This window comes from Anomaloglossus baeobatrachus, chromosome 5 (assembly GCF_048569485.1).
Source record: "Anomaloglossus baeobatrachus isolate aAnoBae1 chromosome 5, aAnoBae1.hap1, whole genome shotgun sequence".
NCBI lineage: Eukaryota > Metazoa > Chordata > Amphibia > Anura > Aromobatidae > Anomaloglossus > Anomaloglossus baeobatrachus.
The window spans coordinates 330711464-330731190 of NC_134357.1; the positions used below are offsets into that span (position 1 = coordinate 330711464).

Sequence of the window (19727 nt, forward strand, 5' to 3'; positions counted from 1 at the left end):
AGTGATCTGTAGAACCATGTGAGCATGACTACACCAGAACCCACTACAAGAAAAACACTGGAGTAACTTGTCATTCTGGTTATTATCTGATATCTTATGTTATGCCTTTTGCTTTGCTTTTCTAGTGGCAGAAAAGTAATGTGGGCCCCTTGCATAAAAATACCTATGATCCTTAACAAGGTAGTGTTTCAGGCAGGGAGGCCATGTACTATGAATGTGCTTTACCAACTTTTCATTATAACAAATATGTACATGATACAGTCTCAGTGCTTTAATTATCCATATTGAGTGGTGTGTACCCAGCCTGCCTGAAATCAGAGGTCACACGTTCTTGGTAGGGTCAGATTACTGATATAGGATATACATGTTTATCATAGTTTTTATCTGTTAATACTTCTTGTGAAATAGAATAATATAGGGCTAAATAACATATTCACAGTGTGATTGTTATAAATTCTATTAAACACCTGTTTGCTTAATATACTCATTATACCCCTGCATGAATTCTTTCAGGTGTGGAGTTTTGGGAAGAAAAGTTCAAGCAAAATCTGAGATCTAGTAATAAAATATCACACTTCCTTCTCTGAGCCTTGCTCTGAGCCTTAAGGCCATGTGCGCACGTTGCGTTTATTCTTGCGTTTTGGCTGCGTTTTACACTTCACCGTGTCATTGACAAAATGCATGCGTTTTGCTTCCCCAGCAAAGGCTATGAGAAATCAGAAATTCCCTCCGTACGTTGCTTTTTTTTAGGCAGTGTTTTGTTTGTCAAATATTTGTCAAAATCATTGCCTAAAAAAAGCAGCATGTCACTTCTCATTGCGTTTTGTGAACATTTTCCACTCATTGACTTCTCAATGTCAAAACGCACTGTCCAAAACGCGGCCAAAATGCAATGAGAACGCTGTCAAAACGCATGCGTTGTCGACCACATTTTTTTTATCAAACGCAGTGTACATTTGTCAAAAGGCTGCAGTTCTGTTGTTAAACCAAAACGCAGCGTGCGGACATAGCCTAAGGCTGGGGCCACACGGGCACTACTGCGATCCACTTGCATGAGACTCGGCTCGTGCTGGCAGTACAGCAGAGCCGAGTGTCATGCCTGTGTCCTTGCAACTGAGGTCCGTTCGTGCGAGCAGACCTCAGCTGCGGGGGGCGGGCCGGCACTCAGGAGAGGAGGGAGGGATTTCTCTCCCTCTCTACTGTGTAGCCGGCTATTGCCATTCTCGCACTGCACTAGCAGTACACCGATGTACCGCGAGTGCAGTGCGATTTTTCTCTCGCCCCATTCACTTGAATGGGTGCGAGAGAAAGAGACTCAGCTTACAATCGCAGCATGCTGCGATTGTTTTCTCAGTCCGATTAGGGCTGAGAAAATAATCGCCCATGTGTGCTGACACACAGGCTAGAATTGGTCCGAGGGAAATGCGATGTTTTATCGCACTCCACTCGCACCGATTTTCTCGCCGTGTGGCTTAGCCCTAACAGTATTTATAGCCATATTTGCGATATTGAGACATTGGGATATTGTAACAAAATGTTGGGTGATTGTCTCCTACCATCCCTTGCAAAAATAAAACTCTTGAGGCTAAAATATTACAAAACAAGTATTTTTTTGTTTTAATAGCCCAATATTTATCATTTTTATGCCACATTCATTTGTGGTATTATCAAATTTATTTAATTTTTGGAGTGTTTCTTATGCTTGGCACCTCACACTTGAAGAGGTTGTCCTCTACATTTACATTGACGGCCTATCTTTTAGGATAGATCATCAATGTCTGATCGGCTGGTGTCCAACACCTCAAGCACCTGTCAATCAGCTGTTATTGGTGGCAGCGGTGGCAGCAGGCGACCAGAAATCGTCAGTTCTAGAGCTGCCCCATCCTCTGGGTATTGCACATTCGCCTCCTATTGATTTGAATGGGCAGCTCCAAAACTGAGCATTTTCCGCTGCCTACTGCTAGCACTAAGAACAGCTGATCGGCGAAGGACCAGGGTGTCAAAGATCTGCCAATCAGACAATGATGACCTAGCCTAAGGGGTACTTTGCACGCTGCGACATCGCAAGCCGATGCTGCGATGCCGAGCGCGATAGTCCCCACCCCCGTCGCAGCTGCGATATCCTTGTGATAGCTGCCGTAGCGAACATTATCGCTACGGCAGCTTCACATGGACTCACCCACCCTGCGACGTCGCTGTGGCCGGCGACCCACCTCCTTATTAAGGGGGCGGGTCGTGCGGCGTCACTGTGACGTCACACGGCAGGCGGCCAGTAGGAGCAGAGGGGCGGAGATGAGCGGGATGTAAGCATCCCGCCCACCTCCTTCCTTCCGCATATCCTACGGAAGCCGCGGTGGCGCCGGTAGGAGATGTTCCTCGCTCCTGCGACTTCACACACAGCGATGTGTGCTGCCGCAGGAGCGAGGAACATCGGACGGTCGCGTCAGCGTAATTATGGATTACGCCGACGCTGCACCGATGATACGATTACGACACTTTTGCGCTCGTTAATCGTATCATCTAGCCTTTACACACTACGATGTCGCATGCGAAGCCGGATGTGCGTCACTTTCAATTTGACCCCACCGACATCGCACCTGCGATGTTGTAGTGTGCAAAGCCCGCCTAAGAATAGGTCATCAATGTAAAAGTAGTGGACAACCTCTTTAAGGCCTCTGGAGACCTCCACAGATGCCACAAAATATCCTAATGAAAAGACTCAAGACCCCAAACTGCACAGATGCTCCTGAGGCTCGTATTTGAGTCATATTTCACACTTTGGTCACCTATGGCATATTTCAAAAAGTTGCTGAATAAGGGTTATAAATATTTAATTTTATTTCTCTAATATCTCTTTTTTTTAAAAAAAAACCCATGGAATAAGATTGAATATCTACAAAAAAAAGCTTTTCATATCTATTCTCCATTTTGCTATAGATGTGTAATGCACTGGAAAACAAACGTCCTCAACGTTGTTTTGAATATTTTGGGGGGTGCAGTTTTTAAAATTATGGGACGTATAAATATAATATATAGACCCTTATAAGAAAAAGAAAAAAATTAATGTGTTGGAAAATATTTTAAAATTTGTAAACATTTTTGCAGAATTTATAAACTTTAATTTCCCATTAATATAAAGTACAATGTGTCATGAAAAAATACTTTTAGAATGAATTTAATAAATAAAAGTATTTCAAAACTATATCCTCATAAGGGGACTCGTGAAATTTGAAAGCGTGTATTACATAGGTCAATATTGGTTGCAGCAGGAAGCGCCTAAAGGGAACCTGTTACCTCCAGAAATGCTATTTAACTGCAAATACAATGGCAATCGGCAGGGTAAATGGCATTTAAATCATATGTGAAAATTAAAAGGATTGTTCGGGCTTTAGGAGCAAGTCTGCAGTCACTTTATGTGGTCTCAGTGTGTGCGTGACTGCAAGTATGCGATTTATATACATGCGGTCAAATACCAACTAGACATGCATGGCCTCACTCAATACAAGTAATTTGAGCAAAGCCGAACATTTCTAGTTGTAATGTGGCCATAAGTATGCACATCACCTCCAAGTGTCCCCACAGCTGAGAACTACAGGAACTTTAAAGGCTCCTTAAGGTTCCCAGGCTTCACAACTGCTGGATTGCCAGACTACTCTGCTGCCATGTCTCACAATCCATCAGTCCAGCAATCCGGCAGTCAAGTTACCGGAGTTTACAGGATTTTATAAAGAAAGGATTTTTGTGTGTTTATGTTTTTTTATCTTTTTACTTACAGGGTTCGTAATGGGGAGGTCTCATAGACACCTCTACATTCCCAACCCATGTCTTGATGGCAGATACTATTTTGGATAAATCACAGCCGACAGCAAACCCATATATTACCTCGATTGCCACCGCACAACTGCAGTCAGGATGAGCCAGGTAAAGTGCCACAATTGGCGCATTTAATGGATGTGGCAATTGTCGGGCGGCTGTGGGCTGCTATTTTTAGGCTGCGGAGGGCCCAATAACCTTATACTTTCCCAACCTGAGAATACCAGTACCCAGATGTCTGCTTTATCTGTGCTGGTTATCACAGTTGGGCTGGGGACCGCACGTCATTTTTTTTTTCACTGCGCCTGAAAATCACAGCAATGCCAGTAGCAAAGATAGCATAACCATTACTGTGATTGGCAAGCAATCCCCGCATGTCTAGTGGCTGAAAATAAGGTGCCAAATATCCGTTGAAGGGATTTGGAACTCAAGAGGTGAATACCAAAATACTTGAAGAGTAACAAATATCCTACATACTTTAATATTATTACGAGTAATGAATAAAGTGAATATATGCACTCATCACTAGTCTTACTAGTGATACTTAAGGCCAAGTGTACACTCATGTAATATAAGTCTTGTGTTTCATTACAGCCCGTCAACAAGGGATTATTGTTCTACAACAGAAGCTCTCAACTATTCGGCTGCCGGATTATTCAGGATCGTACAGTGTTGGAGTTCTGGGAAATGTAAAGTACAACATCAATAGGTGATCAGTATGACTTTACTTCAGTAATTTCTCATTGACAAATTCACAAATAATTAAATTGCACGCTAAATAAATGATAGAATCCATTGATATTAACAACAAGGTATGCGCCAATCAGGGCCGCCACTAGGAATTTCAGGGCCCCATACTGGCAAAATTATGGGGCCCCCCTGAGACTCCACCCAGCCTCCACCCCGGCTCCGCCTCCACCTCGCAAACCTTCCACAGTCTGCCACCACTCTTGGAAAAACACACACACATATATATATATATATATATATATATATATATCACCCTTGAAGTTGTTCTAGAAAATGAAGTATTTCCCTCAGAAAAGTAATAATACACCGTCTACATCGCCTACCCCTCTCCATAATACACCTTCTACATCGCCCCTCTCTATAACACATCACCTACACTGCCTCTCTCCATAATACACCCTCTAAACCGCCCCGCTCCATAACACCCTCTACACTGCCCCGCTCCATAACACCCTCTACACCGCCCCGCTCCACAAAACCTTCTACACCGCCCCGCTCCATAACGCCCCTCCACCACCCCCGGTGATCGTCCCGCTCCTGTCTTCGGCTCACAGAGCGATTATCTGTCTCCTTAGGATAGATCACCAATATCTGATTGGTCGGGGTCTGGCACCCCAGCCAATTGCCTGTTCTAATTGCCGTGCCAGGGGTGGCCAGAAGTGCTCAGTTCCGGATCTGCTCCGTCTTCTGATAGTGGCAGCAGCCTACTATTAAAATCAATGAGGCGGATGTGCAGTACCCAGCCGCGGACACCATCAGAGGATGGAGCAGATCCAGAAATAAGCATTTCTGACCACCTGCACCAAGAGCAGCTGATCAGTTACTATTGCGCTCTCAAGAAGCAATGCACAAGTGGGACCAAGGCCTAATGATGACACACAGTATCACAAATAAATATTTACATTCAGGTACCTTATAGATGAGGTTCTCTCTAGTCATTTCTTTCTATTCTTCATCTTGTCCTGACGCAATCATGACTTTTCACATTCACATCTCATCTCGGTAGATGTCCATCTTCTCCTGTCTTCTATAACACATCCCGACACGATGCCCACAAAAATAGCAGAATGATTATAATACACCTATTTAAAAATATCTGCCCTACACTGTGCCCCAGAATAAATAATGGCCCCTCTCAATGTTCTCTGCACAAAATATGACCCACTCTGTCCCTCTTATGGTACATGCCCTCCACACTGCCCTCTCCTTTCCATACAGAGCATACTCTTCACACTATCCTCTCACACTGTGTCCCCTTATACTGCCCAGCCTTTATACTGTGCCCTCATCACACTCCCCCTCCTTGCTATGACCTCACACTGTCCTCCCATTCTGCCCCTTCTCCATACCACACCCCTCCACTACCTAGTCTCTATTCTGTGCCCCCGCACATTCTTCTCATTCCTTACTGTCTCCGCACTAGCTCTTGTGTGTCCATATACTTTTCCCCCTCACTCCCCATCCTGCCCACTTGCTCCTCATACCATGTCATGTCTTTATTCTGTGTCCTCAAAATTTATTTCCAGTTTGTTCCACATCCTCTGTCACCCCATGCATCACCCCTCATCCTCTGTCCCCCCATGCATCACCCCTCATCCTCTGTCCCCCCATGCATCAACCCTCATCCTCTGTCCCCCCATGCATCACCCCTCATCCTCTCCCCCAAGCACCACCCCTCATCCTCTCTCCCCTCATGCACCGCCCCTCACCCTCTCTCCCCATGCATTACCCCTTATCCTCTCTCTCCCCATACTGTGTCCAAATAAATTTCTCCCTCTCCATCCTCTCTTCCGACCATACTCTGTTCACAGATAGTATGGTGGAGAGAGGGTGGCGGAGGGACCTGTTTCCATAGATACCCCCTTCTCACCCCATACTGTTTCTCTTCCGTGTCTTCAGCTCCACTGGAGCACTTTCCAGCGTCCTCTGCCGCCTCCACGCTGCGGCCCTGACTTCCGGGTCAGCAGTGTGATCAGCTGACCTGGTCACATGACAGCCGTCGCTCTGACCTGGAAGTCAGCGCCAGCGTTAATCAATTGTCCTCGCTTCTGACTGACAAACACAAGGACAATTGAGCAGTGGGAGCTGTGCGCTGCAGATTCTCTGAGTGCGGCTGTCAACGCACACATAGAATCTGCAGCCGCGCTCAGAGAATAACCGGCTCCCACTATAGGGCGGCAACCGCAGCCCCCGGGGAGACTTTACACTGCCGCATTAGGCAGCGCGACAGCGCCTCCCTCACAGTTGCGCCCGGGGTAGATGCAGCGCCAGCACCCCCGCTAGATACCGGGTATGCAGCGGCATACCCGGTATCTCCAGCACACGTGGCTAATTTGCATGCGATGCGGATTAGCCACATGTATAGTAGCAAAAGAACACTGCTGGTTCCTCTGCTGCGGCTGTGACTAGGGGGGGGCCCGGTGAAGAGGGGGGAGGGCCCAGCTGGCCCGGGGCTTAATAAAGCAAAGTAATTGTCCCTGGCTCAACTGGGCCCCCTCTCTTCACCAGGCCCCCTACACGAGTCTCACTAGTAATGCCCTGATGGCGGCCCTGGCGTCAATGCTTATATGTGTAATAAACCTATGTTTATATATAACATAGTCAAGCATTTGCCATTCACTTTAAAGGAAACAAACCTTTTTATGATCTTTACATGACTCTATGGGATCCTCACTAAACACTAAACAGCAGAAAGGGATTATAATTCACAAATGAATACACAGTGTCCTTTATAAATGTTAAAATTTCCTTTTAAAGGGGTTGTCCAATACTTGGATATTAATGACCAATTTCTAAGATTGGGTAACAATATCACATTGCGGTGGATCCGACATTTGACGCCCCCATTAATCAGCTGGAAAGGTCATTAATATCTGGGCAGTGAACAATCCCTTTAATTGTCTGCACAGGAATAGTGCTTATTTTTTATGGACAGTGATTGACTAGTTCTTTATCTCGGTCTTATTTAAAGGAGAACTAATTTAGAAGAAAAACAGAACATCAAGGTTCCATAGTTTAGTTACATATATTTTTGAGCAAACAATTCAACAATTGTACATTTTCAAAAAAGACAATACTTACACATCAGTAATATTGTGAACAGAAACCAAAGATATTTTCACTTCCTTATATAATGAAGTACCGAGTACCCACTACAAGTAGCCACTACCACCATGAAATATAAATTGATATATTTTTCGTCAGCTTCCCCATGCTGCCATATCATGATAATGCATAAAACCATTGTCTTCCATCCATTACAACCTATAACAGTCATGGCGAACCTTTAACAGGCCGAGTGCACAAACTGTAGCCCTAAACCCAATTTTTTTTCCGAAGTGCCAATCAATCCTATTATGTAAATAGTTGATTGTAACCTTACCTTTGCCATCTTCTCTTCAGCAGAGGGCATCACGCTCATGCATGCTTACCACACATTGAAGCTGAGCCCCTGCCCACACAGCAGTTGATCTTTCTGGAAAAAATTGCAGCATATCAGACAGAGATTTTAGCATGGAATGCAATCAGATGTCACCCTGTAATCCACATCTACATTTCAAAGTCTGAACATCTTGAAATCCCATAAAGACGTACGAGTTGCTCCCCTCCCCCTTCATTGTGTGGTTATGTCCCCCTTCCTGGGCCACTTTTTGGTAAACATGTCCCCCATCCTGATATATATTTCCTACATTCTGGTATATTTGTCCCCATCATGGCCCCATCCTGGTAAATATACCTCATCCTGGTAAATGTCCTCCATCCTGGTAAATGTCCCCCATGCTGGTAAATGTACCCCATTCTGGCATGTTCCCCCATGCTGGTAAATGTACCCCATCCTGACATATTGCCCATCCTTGTAAATGTTCCCCCATCCCGGCATGTACCCTATTCCTGGTAAATGTCCTCCATCCTGGTAAATGTTCCCAATCCTGGTTAATTTACCCCCATCCAGGTAAATGTACCCCTATCCAGGTAAATGTACCCCCTTCCTGGTAAATGTACCCCCTTCCTGGTAAATGTACCCATTCCTGGTAAATGTTCCCCTTCCTGGTAAATGTACCCAATCGTGGCATGTTTCCCCATCCTGGCATGCATGTTTCCCCATCCTGGCATGCATGTTTCCTCCATCCTGGCATGTATGTTTCCTCCATCCTGGCATATGTTTCCTCCATCTTGGCATATGTTTCCTCCATCCTGGCATGTATGTTTCCTCCATCCTGGCATGTATGTTTCCTCCATCATGGCATGTATGTTTCCTCCATCTTGGCATATGTTTCCTCCATCCTGGCATACGTTTCCTCCATCCTAGCATGTATGTTTCCTCCATCCTGGCATGTATGTTTCCTCCATCATGGCATGTATGTTTCCTCCATCCTGGCATGCATGTTTCCTCCATCCTGGCATGCATGTTTCCTCCATCCTGGCATGTATGTTTCCTCCATCTTGGCATGTATGTTTCCTCCCTCTTGGCATGTATGTTTCCTCCATCTTGGCATGTATGTTTCCCCCATCCTGGCAAGCATGTTTCCCCCCCATGCTGGCGTGTGTGTTCCCCCCCATGCTGGTGTAACGGGGTGCCAGGGGTGCCTCCGGCCTGGTAGTCGTGGCCCTTGCTATCAGGCTTACCCCTGGTTCCACCGTCACTATGGGGACAGGAGATGACTTGGTGGGGCAGAGTGTGGTGGTGATGCAGATGTTATCCGGCGCACAAACACTCTTCAGGCAGGGTTCGATGCAATGAACAAACATTCTTTTATTCTTCACAAAAGTCCCAAACAAAGCAATAAAGGTGATGATACGCTTTCTTAGCTGGGGGAAGCCTGTCCTTGCGTCCCCTCCAGTGGGGATGTGCCTGACTACTCCACTTCGCCCGGCTCCCACTTCTGGCTACCCACAGCCCGGACCCACACCGGACTGCTTCACACTATGAGGTTCCGCCCGCTCCTTTTCTCACCGGCTTCCCTAATTTCCAGCTCCCACACTCTGCCCCGGCTCTGCTGCTCCGCTCCTGTCCCCGAGACGACTGCTCCCTTGATCTAATCTTTTCCTCACACCCTTGCTCTCTCCTCCCCTTGTCTCTGCCGGCTCCTCCTCCCCACTGTGGTGACAGCCGTCCCACCCGGCCACTAGGGGTCCCCTAACACAATACACATGCACATACAAATAAAACATTTTTATTAATAACATTTCCGGGTTAACTATGCTCCCTTTTGCAGGGGGTCTGCTCACCCACTGCATACCTCCCCTCTTAAAACCCGAGCCTCCCGGCACGGCTCTTACTTAAAACACACAGAAGCACGTAAAGTCTGCAATACCGTCCACAATAGGCGCAGCACCCACACAGAGAGCACCAGTCCCGCGCCCGGCGGTTTCTGCAGCGCTCCCGGTCTTCCTTTCAACTAGCGCCCGGAGGCTCAACAGCGCTCCCGGTCTTAGATGGGCGCCCGGAGGCTTGGCAACAGCGCTCCCGGTCTTAGATGGGGCGACTGCCCGTACAAACACACAGAAGGGGGCAACGGCCCGTGAAACTTTAAAAGAACTTCTGCCGGCTAAACGGCGCCGGACTTAAACAACAGATCAGCAGTGGTGACTTACTCTGGGGGTCAGGCCCTCCTCCATTCCTCCGCTTGGGCCTGGATGTATGCCCCCAGGGATTGTCCCGGCTGCCGACGGATCCTCTGGAAGGACGCAGGGGCGTAGGGTGGCTCCACGGGCGCAGCTGCTGCAGCTCCTCTCGGTGGTGAAGACGTCGCTGCCCCTGACAATCTTGCTGGTAACGGCGGCGGTGTCAATGCTGAGACTGGGTAGAGTGGAGACGGGTCCTCATTTCCCGCTCTTAAACAGACTCCACCCCCAGCCCCACGCATCATCTTGACTCCTCCGCTGAGGTACTTCTTTTTCTTCTTCTTCCATGCCCTGGAGCTGGCGCCTTCCCTCTTTGGGCGGAGTACTCCATGCTTTCTCTTCGGCACCGGCCAGCCCCAGGCTCTTCTTTCGGCGCCAACTTTCCGCGCCTTTTCTTCCTCACAGATAACGGCCTCCTTGCCGCCATCTTGTACCCGGTCCAACGCTACGGGTACTGGGTTCTCTTCCCACCACAGGACTGGAAATCTTGTATCCTGGTCCGGATCCTGTGCTTCAGGCACGACCCGATCTCCAGCCTCCTGGGTCCCTGGCAGGGGACTCGGATCCTGCCGACTACGCCACATGTAACGGGGTGCCAGGGGTGCCTCCGGCCTGGTAGTCGTGGCCCTTGCTATCAGGCTTACCCCTGGTTCCACCGTCACTATGGGGACAGGAGATGACTTGGTGGGGCAGAGTGTGGTGGTGATGCAGATGTTATCCGGCGCACAAACACTCTTCAGGCAGGGTTCGATGCAATGAACAAACATTCTTTTATTCTTCACAAAAGTCCCAAACAAAGCAATAAAGGTGATGATACGCTTTCTTAGCTGGGGGAAGCCTGTCCTTGCGTCCCCTCCAGTGGGGATGTGCCTGACTACTCCACTTCGCCCGGCTCCCACTTCTGGCTACCCACAGCCCGGACCCACACCGGACTGCTTCACACTATGAGGTTCCGCCCGCTCCTTTTCTCACCGGCTTCCCTAATTTCCAGCTCCCACACTCTGCCCCGGCTCTGCTGCTCCGCTCCTGTCCCCGAGACGACTGCTCCCTTGATCTAATCTTTTCCTCACACCCTTGCTCTCTCCTCCCCTTGTCTCTGCCGGCTCCTCCTCCCCACTGTGGTGACAGCCGTCCCACCCGGCCACTAGGGGTCCCCTAACACAATACACATGCACATACAAATAAAACATTTTTATTAATAACATTTCCGGGTTAACTATGCTCCCTTTTGCAGGGGGTCTGCTCACCCACTGCACTGGTATGTGTGTTCCCCCCCCATGCTGGCATGTGTGTCCCCCCCCCATGCTGGCATGTGTGTTCCCCCCCATGCTGGCATGTATGTTTCCTCCATCCTGGCATGCATGTTTCCTCCATCCTGGCATGTATGTTTCCTCCATCTTGGCATGTATGTTTCCTCCATCTTGGCATGTATGTTTCCTCCATCTTGGCATGTATGTTTCCTCCATCTTGGCATGTATGTTTCCCCATCCTGGCATGCATGTTTTCCCCATCCTGGCATGTATGTTTCCTCCATCCTGGCATATGTTTCCTCCATCTTGGCATATGTTTCCTCCATCCTGGCATGTATGTTTCCTCCATCCTGGCATGTATGTTTCCTCCATCATGGCATGTATGTTTCCTCCATCCTGGCATACGTTTCCTCCATCCTAGCATGTATGTTTCCTCCTTCCTGGCATGTATGTTTCCTCCATCCTGGCATGTATGTTTCCTCCATCATGGCATGTATGTTTCCTCCATCCTGGCATGCATGTTTCCTCCATCCTGGCATGCATGTTTCCTCCATCCTGGCATGCATGTCATCCCCCCCATGCTGGGGTGTGTGTCCCCCCCCATGCTGGTATGTGTGTTTCCCCCCCTCATGCTGGCATGTGTGTTCCCCCCCCCATGCTGGCATGTGTGCCCCCCCATGCTGGCATGTGTGTGTCCCCCCCACCATGCTGGCATGTGTGTGTGTGTGTCCCATGCTGGCATGTGTGTCCCCCATGCTGGCATGTGTGTCCCCCCCATGCTGGCATGTCGGTCCCCCCCCCATGCTGGCATGTGTGTTCCCCCCCCCATGCTGGCGTGTGTGTTCCCTTTCCCCCCCACATGCTGGCATGTGTGTCCCCCCCCATGCTGGCATGTGTGTTCCCCCACCCCCACGCTGGCATGTGCGTTCCCCCACCCCACGCTGGCATGTGCGTCCCCCCTCCCCCCCCCCATGCTGGCGTGTGTGTCCCCCCCCCATGCTGGCGTGTGTGTTCCCTTCCCCCCCCATGCTGGCATGTGTGTTCCCCCCCATGCTGGCATGTGTGTTCCCCACCCCCCACCCCATGCTGGCATGTGCATTCCCCCACCCCCACGCTGGCATGTGCGTTGCCCCACCCCCCACCCCACGCTGGCATGTGCGTTCCCCCTCCCCCACCCCATGCTGGCATGTGCGTTCCCCCACCCCCACCCCATGCTGGCATGTGCGTTCCCCCACCTTCACCCCATGCTGACATGTGCGTTCTCCCCCACCCGATGCTGGCGCTGGCACTGGCCCCCTCATCCCCACCTTGGCACAGCCGCACACGAGATATAAAAAGAAAAAAAAAAAAGCAACACACAACTCACCTTCCTGCACACGCTCCCTCGCTGCGCGCCGCTGGGTCCTCAGTTCCCACGCGGCCAGAAGACCTCATTACGCCGGCGCCGCTCACTGACGCTCCTCCGTCTCCTAGGCAACACGCCTGCAGCCTGGGGGAGGAGGAGTGTCAGAGCGAGGAGAAATGTCTCCTCCGTTCCAATACAGCCTTGATCTGCCGGCGCGACTGCACTAGCAGATCAAGGTGGCAGGATCAGGCTACAGCACGCGTGCCAGCAGAATGGGCTCTGCGTGCCCCTGGTGGCACACGTGCCATAGGTTCGCCATCACTGACCTATAGTATTTGGGTGTTATTTTGGTGTTCTGTAAATGATTATCACTTTTTACTTTGACCAGTCACAAACTATAACCTCACTAGTAATTCTTAAGCAAAGTGACAAGTAAAGGGAACCTAGAAGTACATTCATGTTCCTATAATGAGTAGCAGGAATCAGAGTCTGACTGTGTTATTGTTATCAGATACGCAACAGCGCAAAGAAAGACAACTCAAACAATAGATATTTGTTTGACTAATACAGTAAGATTTGATGCCTAAGGCACAGTATCAAAGGGTAAATCAAACAGTAAAGTTACAGTACACAGTATTATGCAAAGTGATGACACCAATTTAACTATTTTGGAATTAAGACAAAACTATTAGTTCACTATTATTCGGCTACTACAAATCACTGAGCATTAAAATTAATCTACTAATACACTAATGTTCGACTATTATTTTTAATGGTATCTTAGACTTCATATCTTAACTAAAGTGCGTCACCGTCTATCTCGTGCCCATCACAGTCGTTAATCCGTTACTCTCTTAACTCTGATAAATGTCAAACAAGCCCTAATGGAGTCAATGGTACACCACAGCTAGGCCGCAGGTCCCGTATTCAAGAATCACTCTGCACTCCTTCCACGGCCGTCTTTGCCCTGGCATTGCACAGTCGAGTCGGATATAATATTTCAATTCTCCACGGAATCTGGTCTCTCAATTCTCCAAAGAACTCTCGATTCTCCACAGAATCCAGTGTGACGATTTTCCACAGGATCCAATCTGTTGATACTTCACAGGATCTGGTCTCTTAATTCTCCAAACATGTTTGTTTTGCTCCAGGCCAATGTGTCGCGGGCGGAGGAGGGGACGCTGCGCTCACCCACTGCTCGGGTCCGGCTGCTGCTGCTGCTCGGTGGTGGCTCGAGCGGTGGGCCGGAACCCGGGGCCTCGAGCGGCGCTCCTCGCCCGTGAGTGAAAGGGGGTTGGTGTGTGGTTTGGGGATATTGTCCGTGACGCCACCCACGGTTGTGGTGAGGTTGTGACACCAACGCTGCTCTGGACGGGGATCCCGGGAGCGATGACAGGGAGCAGCTTGGATGTTGGTTCTCCCCTCCGTGGGTAGGGGGTTGGTTGTCCCGGGGCCCCGGTGAGGGTTTGGGGATGACAGGCGAGTTACGGGGCCTGGTGAGGTGCAGGGTCGCGGGGGCAGCGCTGTGCCGTACGGCACGGTGGTACTCACTCAGCCAGTAATCAACACAGAGTCTCTGGTCAAACAAACGACTGGATGGACGGGTCCCACAGGCGGCTGCGGTGGTTCTCCTCCCGGCAGGTTGATGGTGACTGCCTTTCCCTGCACCTGTGTTGTGTTATGGTTCCAATGGATTCCCACCAGTAACCCGCTCCCCAGCTTGGATGGATGCTGAGGGAGCCCCTTTTACCCGCAGGCTCTGGCCCTGGGAACTGTTGCCTTGGCGGTGACTGTGTTTCCCTCTACGGTGTGAGCTGTTGCCTTCAATCGGGTCTTGGCTGCTGGGAAACCCCAGAGGTTCCCTTCGCTAACGGATTTGACTGGTTTTACGGCGACTCCTAGCCTGGTCGGGGTCCGTAGGCCCTGCCGGATGGTGCTGGCTTCTCTTTACTCTCCGATCCGGTACACCCGTCCACGGTCCATATGGTTTGCTCCAATTAGCCTCTCCTGCAGACGGTCACCACCATCTGCCAACCTTGCTGAGTGCCCGGGCCACACACCCGGACACGGTCAGTCTCCTCTGCTACCACTTTCCTCTCCAAAACTGATCTCTCTACTTTTCCCGCCTCCAGGACTGTGAACTCTTCGATGGGTGGGACCAACCGCCTGGCCCACCCCCCTGGTGTGGACATCAGCCCCTGGAGGAAGGCAACAAGGATTTGTGTTTGGCTTCGGTGTGCCTAGCCCAGGTGTAGGGTGTGTTGGTGTAGTACCTGTGGCGACCTGGCTTGTCCAGGGCGCCACAAATGCACTGACTCCTCCTTTTCTCTGCTCTTCCAAGCTTTTTAACAAATAACTGTACCACGGCTGTCACCTGACCTGGTGCCTCTTCTTATCTGTTCTTTAGGGGACATATACTTCATTTTTCATTTCCTACTGTTGTTATTCTTTGCGCTTTCCCTAGTATTACCAACTTTGGTAAGCATATGGCCAGGGTCATGTCCGGATGATTCATTTACTGGAATTTCTGCTCAACTAGTCACCTCAGAGTCTGTGCCGCTGCCAATGTTCTCACACCCAGGTGGACATGCTGGTACAATCTTCCTCTGAGTTAAGCTCTATCTCAGTTTTTCCACAGCCATTACAGTCAAACAGCAATGTGTAGGGAGTGTACTCGGTTCTGGCATGAGCTTGATTGTTTTACACCACACCAGCTCCAGAAAAAAAATTCAGGTCACTTCATCTTTCCATCATCCTCCAGCATTCTTAGCATCTGTATCAACATTTTATTGAAGCATTCGTAGGCTCCATTCCCTTGAGGGTGATAGGGTGTTGCCTGGGATTTCTCAATGCCGTAGAGTAAATGCAGCTTTTCCATGACTCTACCCTTGAAGCATGCCACTTGATTGGAGTGAATCCTCTTTGGACACCCATACACAAGGGTGAAGTCTCGGCAGATGTCTTGCGCCACTGACTCATCCATCTGGTTCTGACAATTTTCTTAGCCGAGAGACTACTATTGATGAGCTTTATCATGCTGTTGCTCTTTTCTTGGGAAATTTTCTTCATGGCTGCTCCTTGATTCTAACCAGTGACTTTTTCTTTTGAATAAATCTAATAACGCACTGAGCTATTAGGGAATGTAAGAACAGATTGTAATATATAGTATATAGGAGCAAAACAGTAACAATGCAGTGACATGATCAGAATCTGGAGAACTAATCACATTCTAAATAGTTGTAAGTCAAATTTATCTATAAGATCGCCAAAATGATTGGTTCTTCAAAAGTTAAGCTACTTTAGTTGCATTATTTATGCCAGGACTATACATCAGTCCCTAACTCAAGTAACATATCTGGTGAAGCACACACCAGTTGAAAGGTACACCTAATTCTCAAGCTGGCATGTGCCACATAATGTATTAGACACCCATTATTCCAATGGTCCCTTCATTAAGCATGACATGAAAAATGGCAGTCTTAAAGGAGTACTCCGAAGAGGTAACATTTTTTTCTACTGCCCCTGCTGTCATAAGCTATGAAGATGAGATGCACAGTACACTCGTATATTCTCCAAATACCTATAATTCAATGTGATGCTGCAGCTGCTCTTCATGGCTCTCTGGGATGTTTCATCACACATCAGTGGACTTACTCCATGTTGTTAGTAACTACCGGCTTCATGATAATAGCTGTTTCCCATCAGCCTATAGAACATGGGCCTGCTGTTACTAAGAGTATGAAACAGGCCTCTTTATTTGTGACAAAGTCCCAGAGGGGAGGGGGAGCAGTGAAAAGCTGCTGCAGTGGCACACTGAATTACAGGTATTGTGAGGGTATGCAACTGAACTGTGCATCTCATCTTTATTGTTTATGAGGGTAAGGTCCATTCATCATTTTAAATGTAATTAATCATTTACTTTTGGTTTGGTTTATGGACTAGAAATGGCACACTGGCACCTTACACCAATTGGTTGGGTTTCACTTTAAATTAACTCCAAATCTCGACGTCCAATATGATCAGTTCGATGTCTAGTTAGTTAACCTTATGTAATTAACCCTTAATACTATTCTTTTGCAGTATGGTGATAACCAATTTCCAGTTGCCTAGTTCACAAGTCACTCTTCTTCCCAATGTTGGCCTGAAACTCTCTATCTCTGGAGCCTACATTGAAGTACATGGAAGATGGGGAGTACGTTATCTGTTCATGTAAGATATACTGTTCACTAATTGTATTGAATAAAGCTATCTTACCACTTACATCCTATAGACAAGTGTAGTATTATCTTTGGAAAAAATTCACTAGGTAGTCTCTTTCAATGGCTCCTTTCTAAGGATAGGCCTATTAAACAGAGTGGTGGTAACAGCACTAAGCATTGTGACCACCACTCACCTGCAGTCATTTGTGAAATCAATGACAGTGGCATTATGTTAAACTCTAATATTATTTATGTTCGCTACATACAATGTAACATCTTTTCCTGAAATATTATATTTCATAGTTTCAATGTGCTTCTATACAAACTTGTGCAAAGCATTCCTCAGTAATTATAAGTTTTTGATTGAAGTTGGTAAAAGTTATGCAGTTTTCAGAAAAGCTGAAATATCACCATTAAAACTCCAAAAGGTTACGTCTCTCAGATTTTCCAAATTTCGAAGTTTCCAAGCTGTGACTTTAATTGTTCCAACTTTCTTAGTATTTTGAATAGTTTTTTTCTGTTTTGTACAACTAGATCATCTGATGGTGACTTTGAGTTAAAGGTCCTGGGAATCTCAGTTTCTGTGGGCCTGAGTTTAGGAAGCGATGGTTCTGGTCGACCAACAGTATCTTCATTTGATTGCAGTGCCAACATTGCAGATATGCAAGTACATTTTTCTGGCGGACTTGAGTAAGTATTATGCATGTTTAGCGATAGATAGATGGATAGATAGATAGATAGATAGATAGATAACAGCTATTTTAACAGAGGGTCAAAATGACTGTTATTCTGAATAGTTAAGTAAGTTGAAGATGAAACGATCTCTAGAAGGCATAAAATTAAAGATGACACATTTCCTGTGTATTTTAGGCTAAAAATAAATAAATAAAAAAACAAATAAATACATTATATATATATATATATATATATATATATATATATATATATATATATATATATATATTCATTCACCTTTTAGATTTTTAAGTTTCAGACCTTATTTAGCCTGTTAGGGTTTTGGCTGATCGACTATCGTCATTGCGAAAGGCCAGGTGATGCAAATTTCACAGCTTTATACAATTCCAGCCTTTTTAAGGGGTTGCGTGAGCACCTTGAAAATGTGCCTCAGCAGGGAGGTACCAGGTGTTTAAGGCTCCCTTCCTTGTTGGGACAGACCTGAGCAACTCATTGGGTTCCTAGCCTATTTCTCCTGTGTTGCTCCAGCCTGTTGCTCCGATCTGCCTGTAACCAGCACCAGTCATACTTGTAATCAGTTCTGTGCCTGGTGTGTTCCTGAGCCCATTCAGCCTGTGTCCCAGTGTCAGCCCTGTCTGTGCTCCTGGTAAGTCCAACCTTATATAACAGTACCAGTTCTGCCTGAGATCCTGGTCTGTCAAGTCCGTGTTCCATTGTCGGTCCTGACTATGTTTCTGGATCTGTCAAGAATTGGATTGCAGTACCGGTCCTGCATGTGTTCCTGGATCTGACCATCCTGTGTTCCAGTACCCACCTGCCTGAGTTCCTGTAGCTGTCCTGTCAATGTTCCTGAACCCACCAGCCTGAGTTCCTATAGCTGACCTGTCTGTGTTCCAGGATCCTTTCAGTCTGTGTTTATGTACATGACCTATCCGTGTTCCTGGATTTAGTCCTGCCAGTGTTTATGTTCCAGTCTTGTCAGTGTTCCTGTCTAGATGTGTCTGCGTACCTGTTCCAATCCTGTCTGTGTTTCTGTCCAGTCCTGTCTGTGTATCTGTCCAGTCCTGTCTGCATACTTTTTCCAGTCCTGTCTGTGTTCCTGTGTCAGCCCTGCCTGAGTCCCAGTACCTATCTTGACTGTGGCTTTGTCCCAGTGCTGCTGTTCATCCAGCGCCGCTCAGCTAGTACAGACCTGGCCACTGCCCTGGGAGTGGCAGCTGGTGGCTACCCGTGGCACAAGTCTATCCACACCATGTGTTGAGTTATTTAGAGAGCACAGCAAATTTACACTGTTATACAAGCTGTACACTGACTACTTTACATTGTACCAAAGTGTCATATCCTCAGTGTTGTCCCATGAAAAATATAATAAAATAATTACAAAACTGTGAGGGGCGTACTCACTTTTGTGATTTACTCTATTTTAATTAAAAATCTACATGTTCATTAGGGTATAGCTGAACGAATGCTGTGCTTTTTAATTTTATAAAGCCAGAAACCCCTCTAATGTGTTTAAAATAATTTGAGCATTAGATAAGCTCAACAGAAGTGTGAAGAAGGTGCTCCATCTTGAAAGGCTTATGGGCCCTGATTGAGTAAGCAGTGGTCGCCAGTTTTCTTCTGTAAAACTGCTTACATTTCACAAATCTTTGGCAAAACTCCACCTGCACAAAAATGTGTTTTGACGTCTTTTAAAAAAGTTGGTGAAGCTTAGTTGGGGAGGTGGAGCTGGAGAAAATGACCAACGGGTTTATCAAAATAGTGACGTAAAGTACTATAGAATTACACTGGAGCACATGTCTTGAATTTGAAAGAAGCGCCAATTCTCTAAGAGACACACAATGAATTTGGCACAGCGTACTCCAGTACACGGCTCATAAAGTCTGGCGTGCAAAATGACAGTCTTAATGAATCTGGGCATGGAGTATTAGTCCGGTTTGTGGAGTACATAGAATTTGCTAAACTTTTGTTCCTCAATCTTTTTTGTGTTTTCTGTCACTCAAGACTAGAGCCCAAAGTGACTATTATGTCATGATGGCAGTTGGCGGC

General features: G+C 47.4%; 1 protein-coding gene across 1 annotated transcript in view; it reads left to right on the plus strand.

Moving 5' to 3' along the window:
- LOC142310074 (bactericidal permeability-increasing protein-like) overlaps positions 1–19727 on the plus strand; it is a 115555-nt gene that overhangs the window by 22101 nt on the left and 73727 nt on the right. The window contains exons 2-4 of the mRNA XM_075347541.1: positions 4408–4522; positions 16864–16992; positions 17517–17672. Of these exons, the coding sequence (XP_075203656.1) occupies positions 4408–4522; positions 16864–16992; positions 17517–17672 (400 nt within the window). The remainder of the gene's footprint in view (positions 1–4407; positions 4523–16863; positions 16993–17516; positions 17673–19727) is intronic.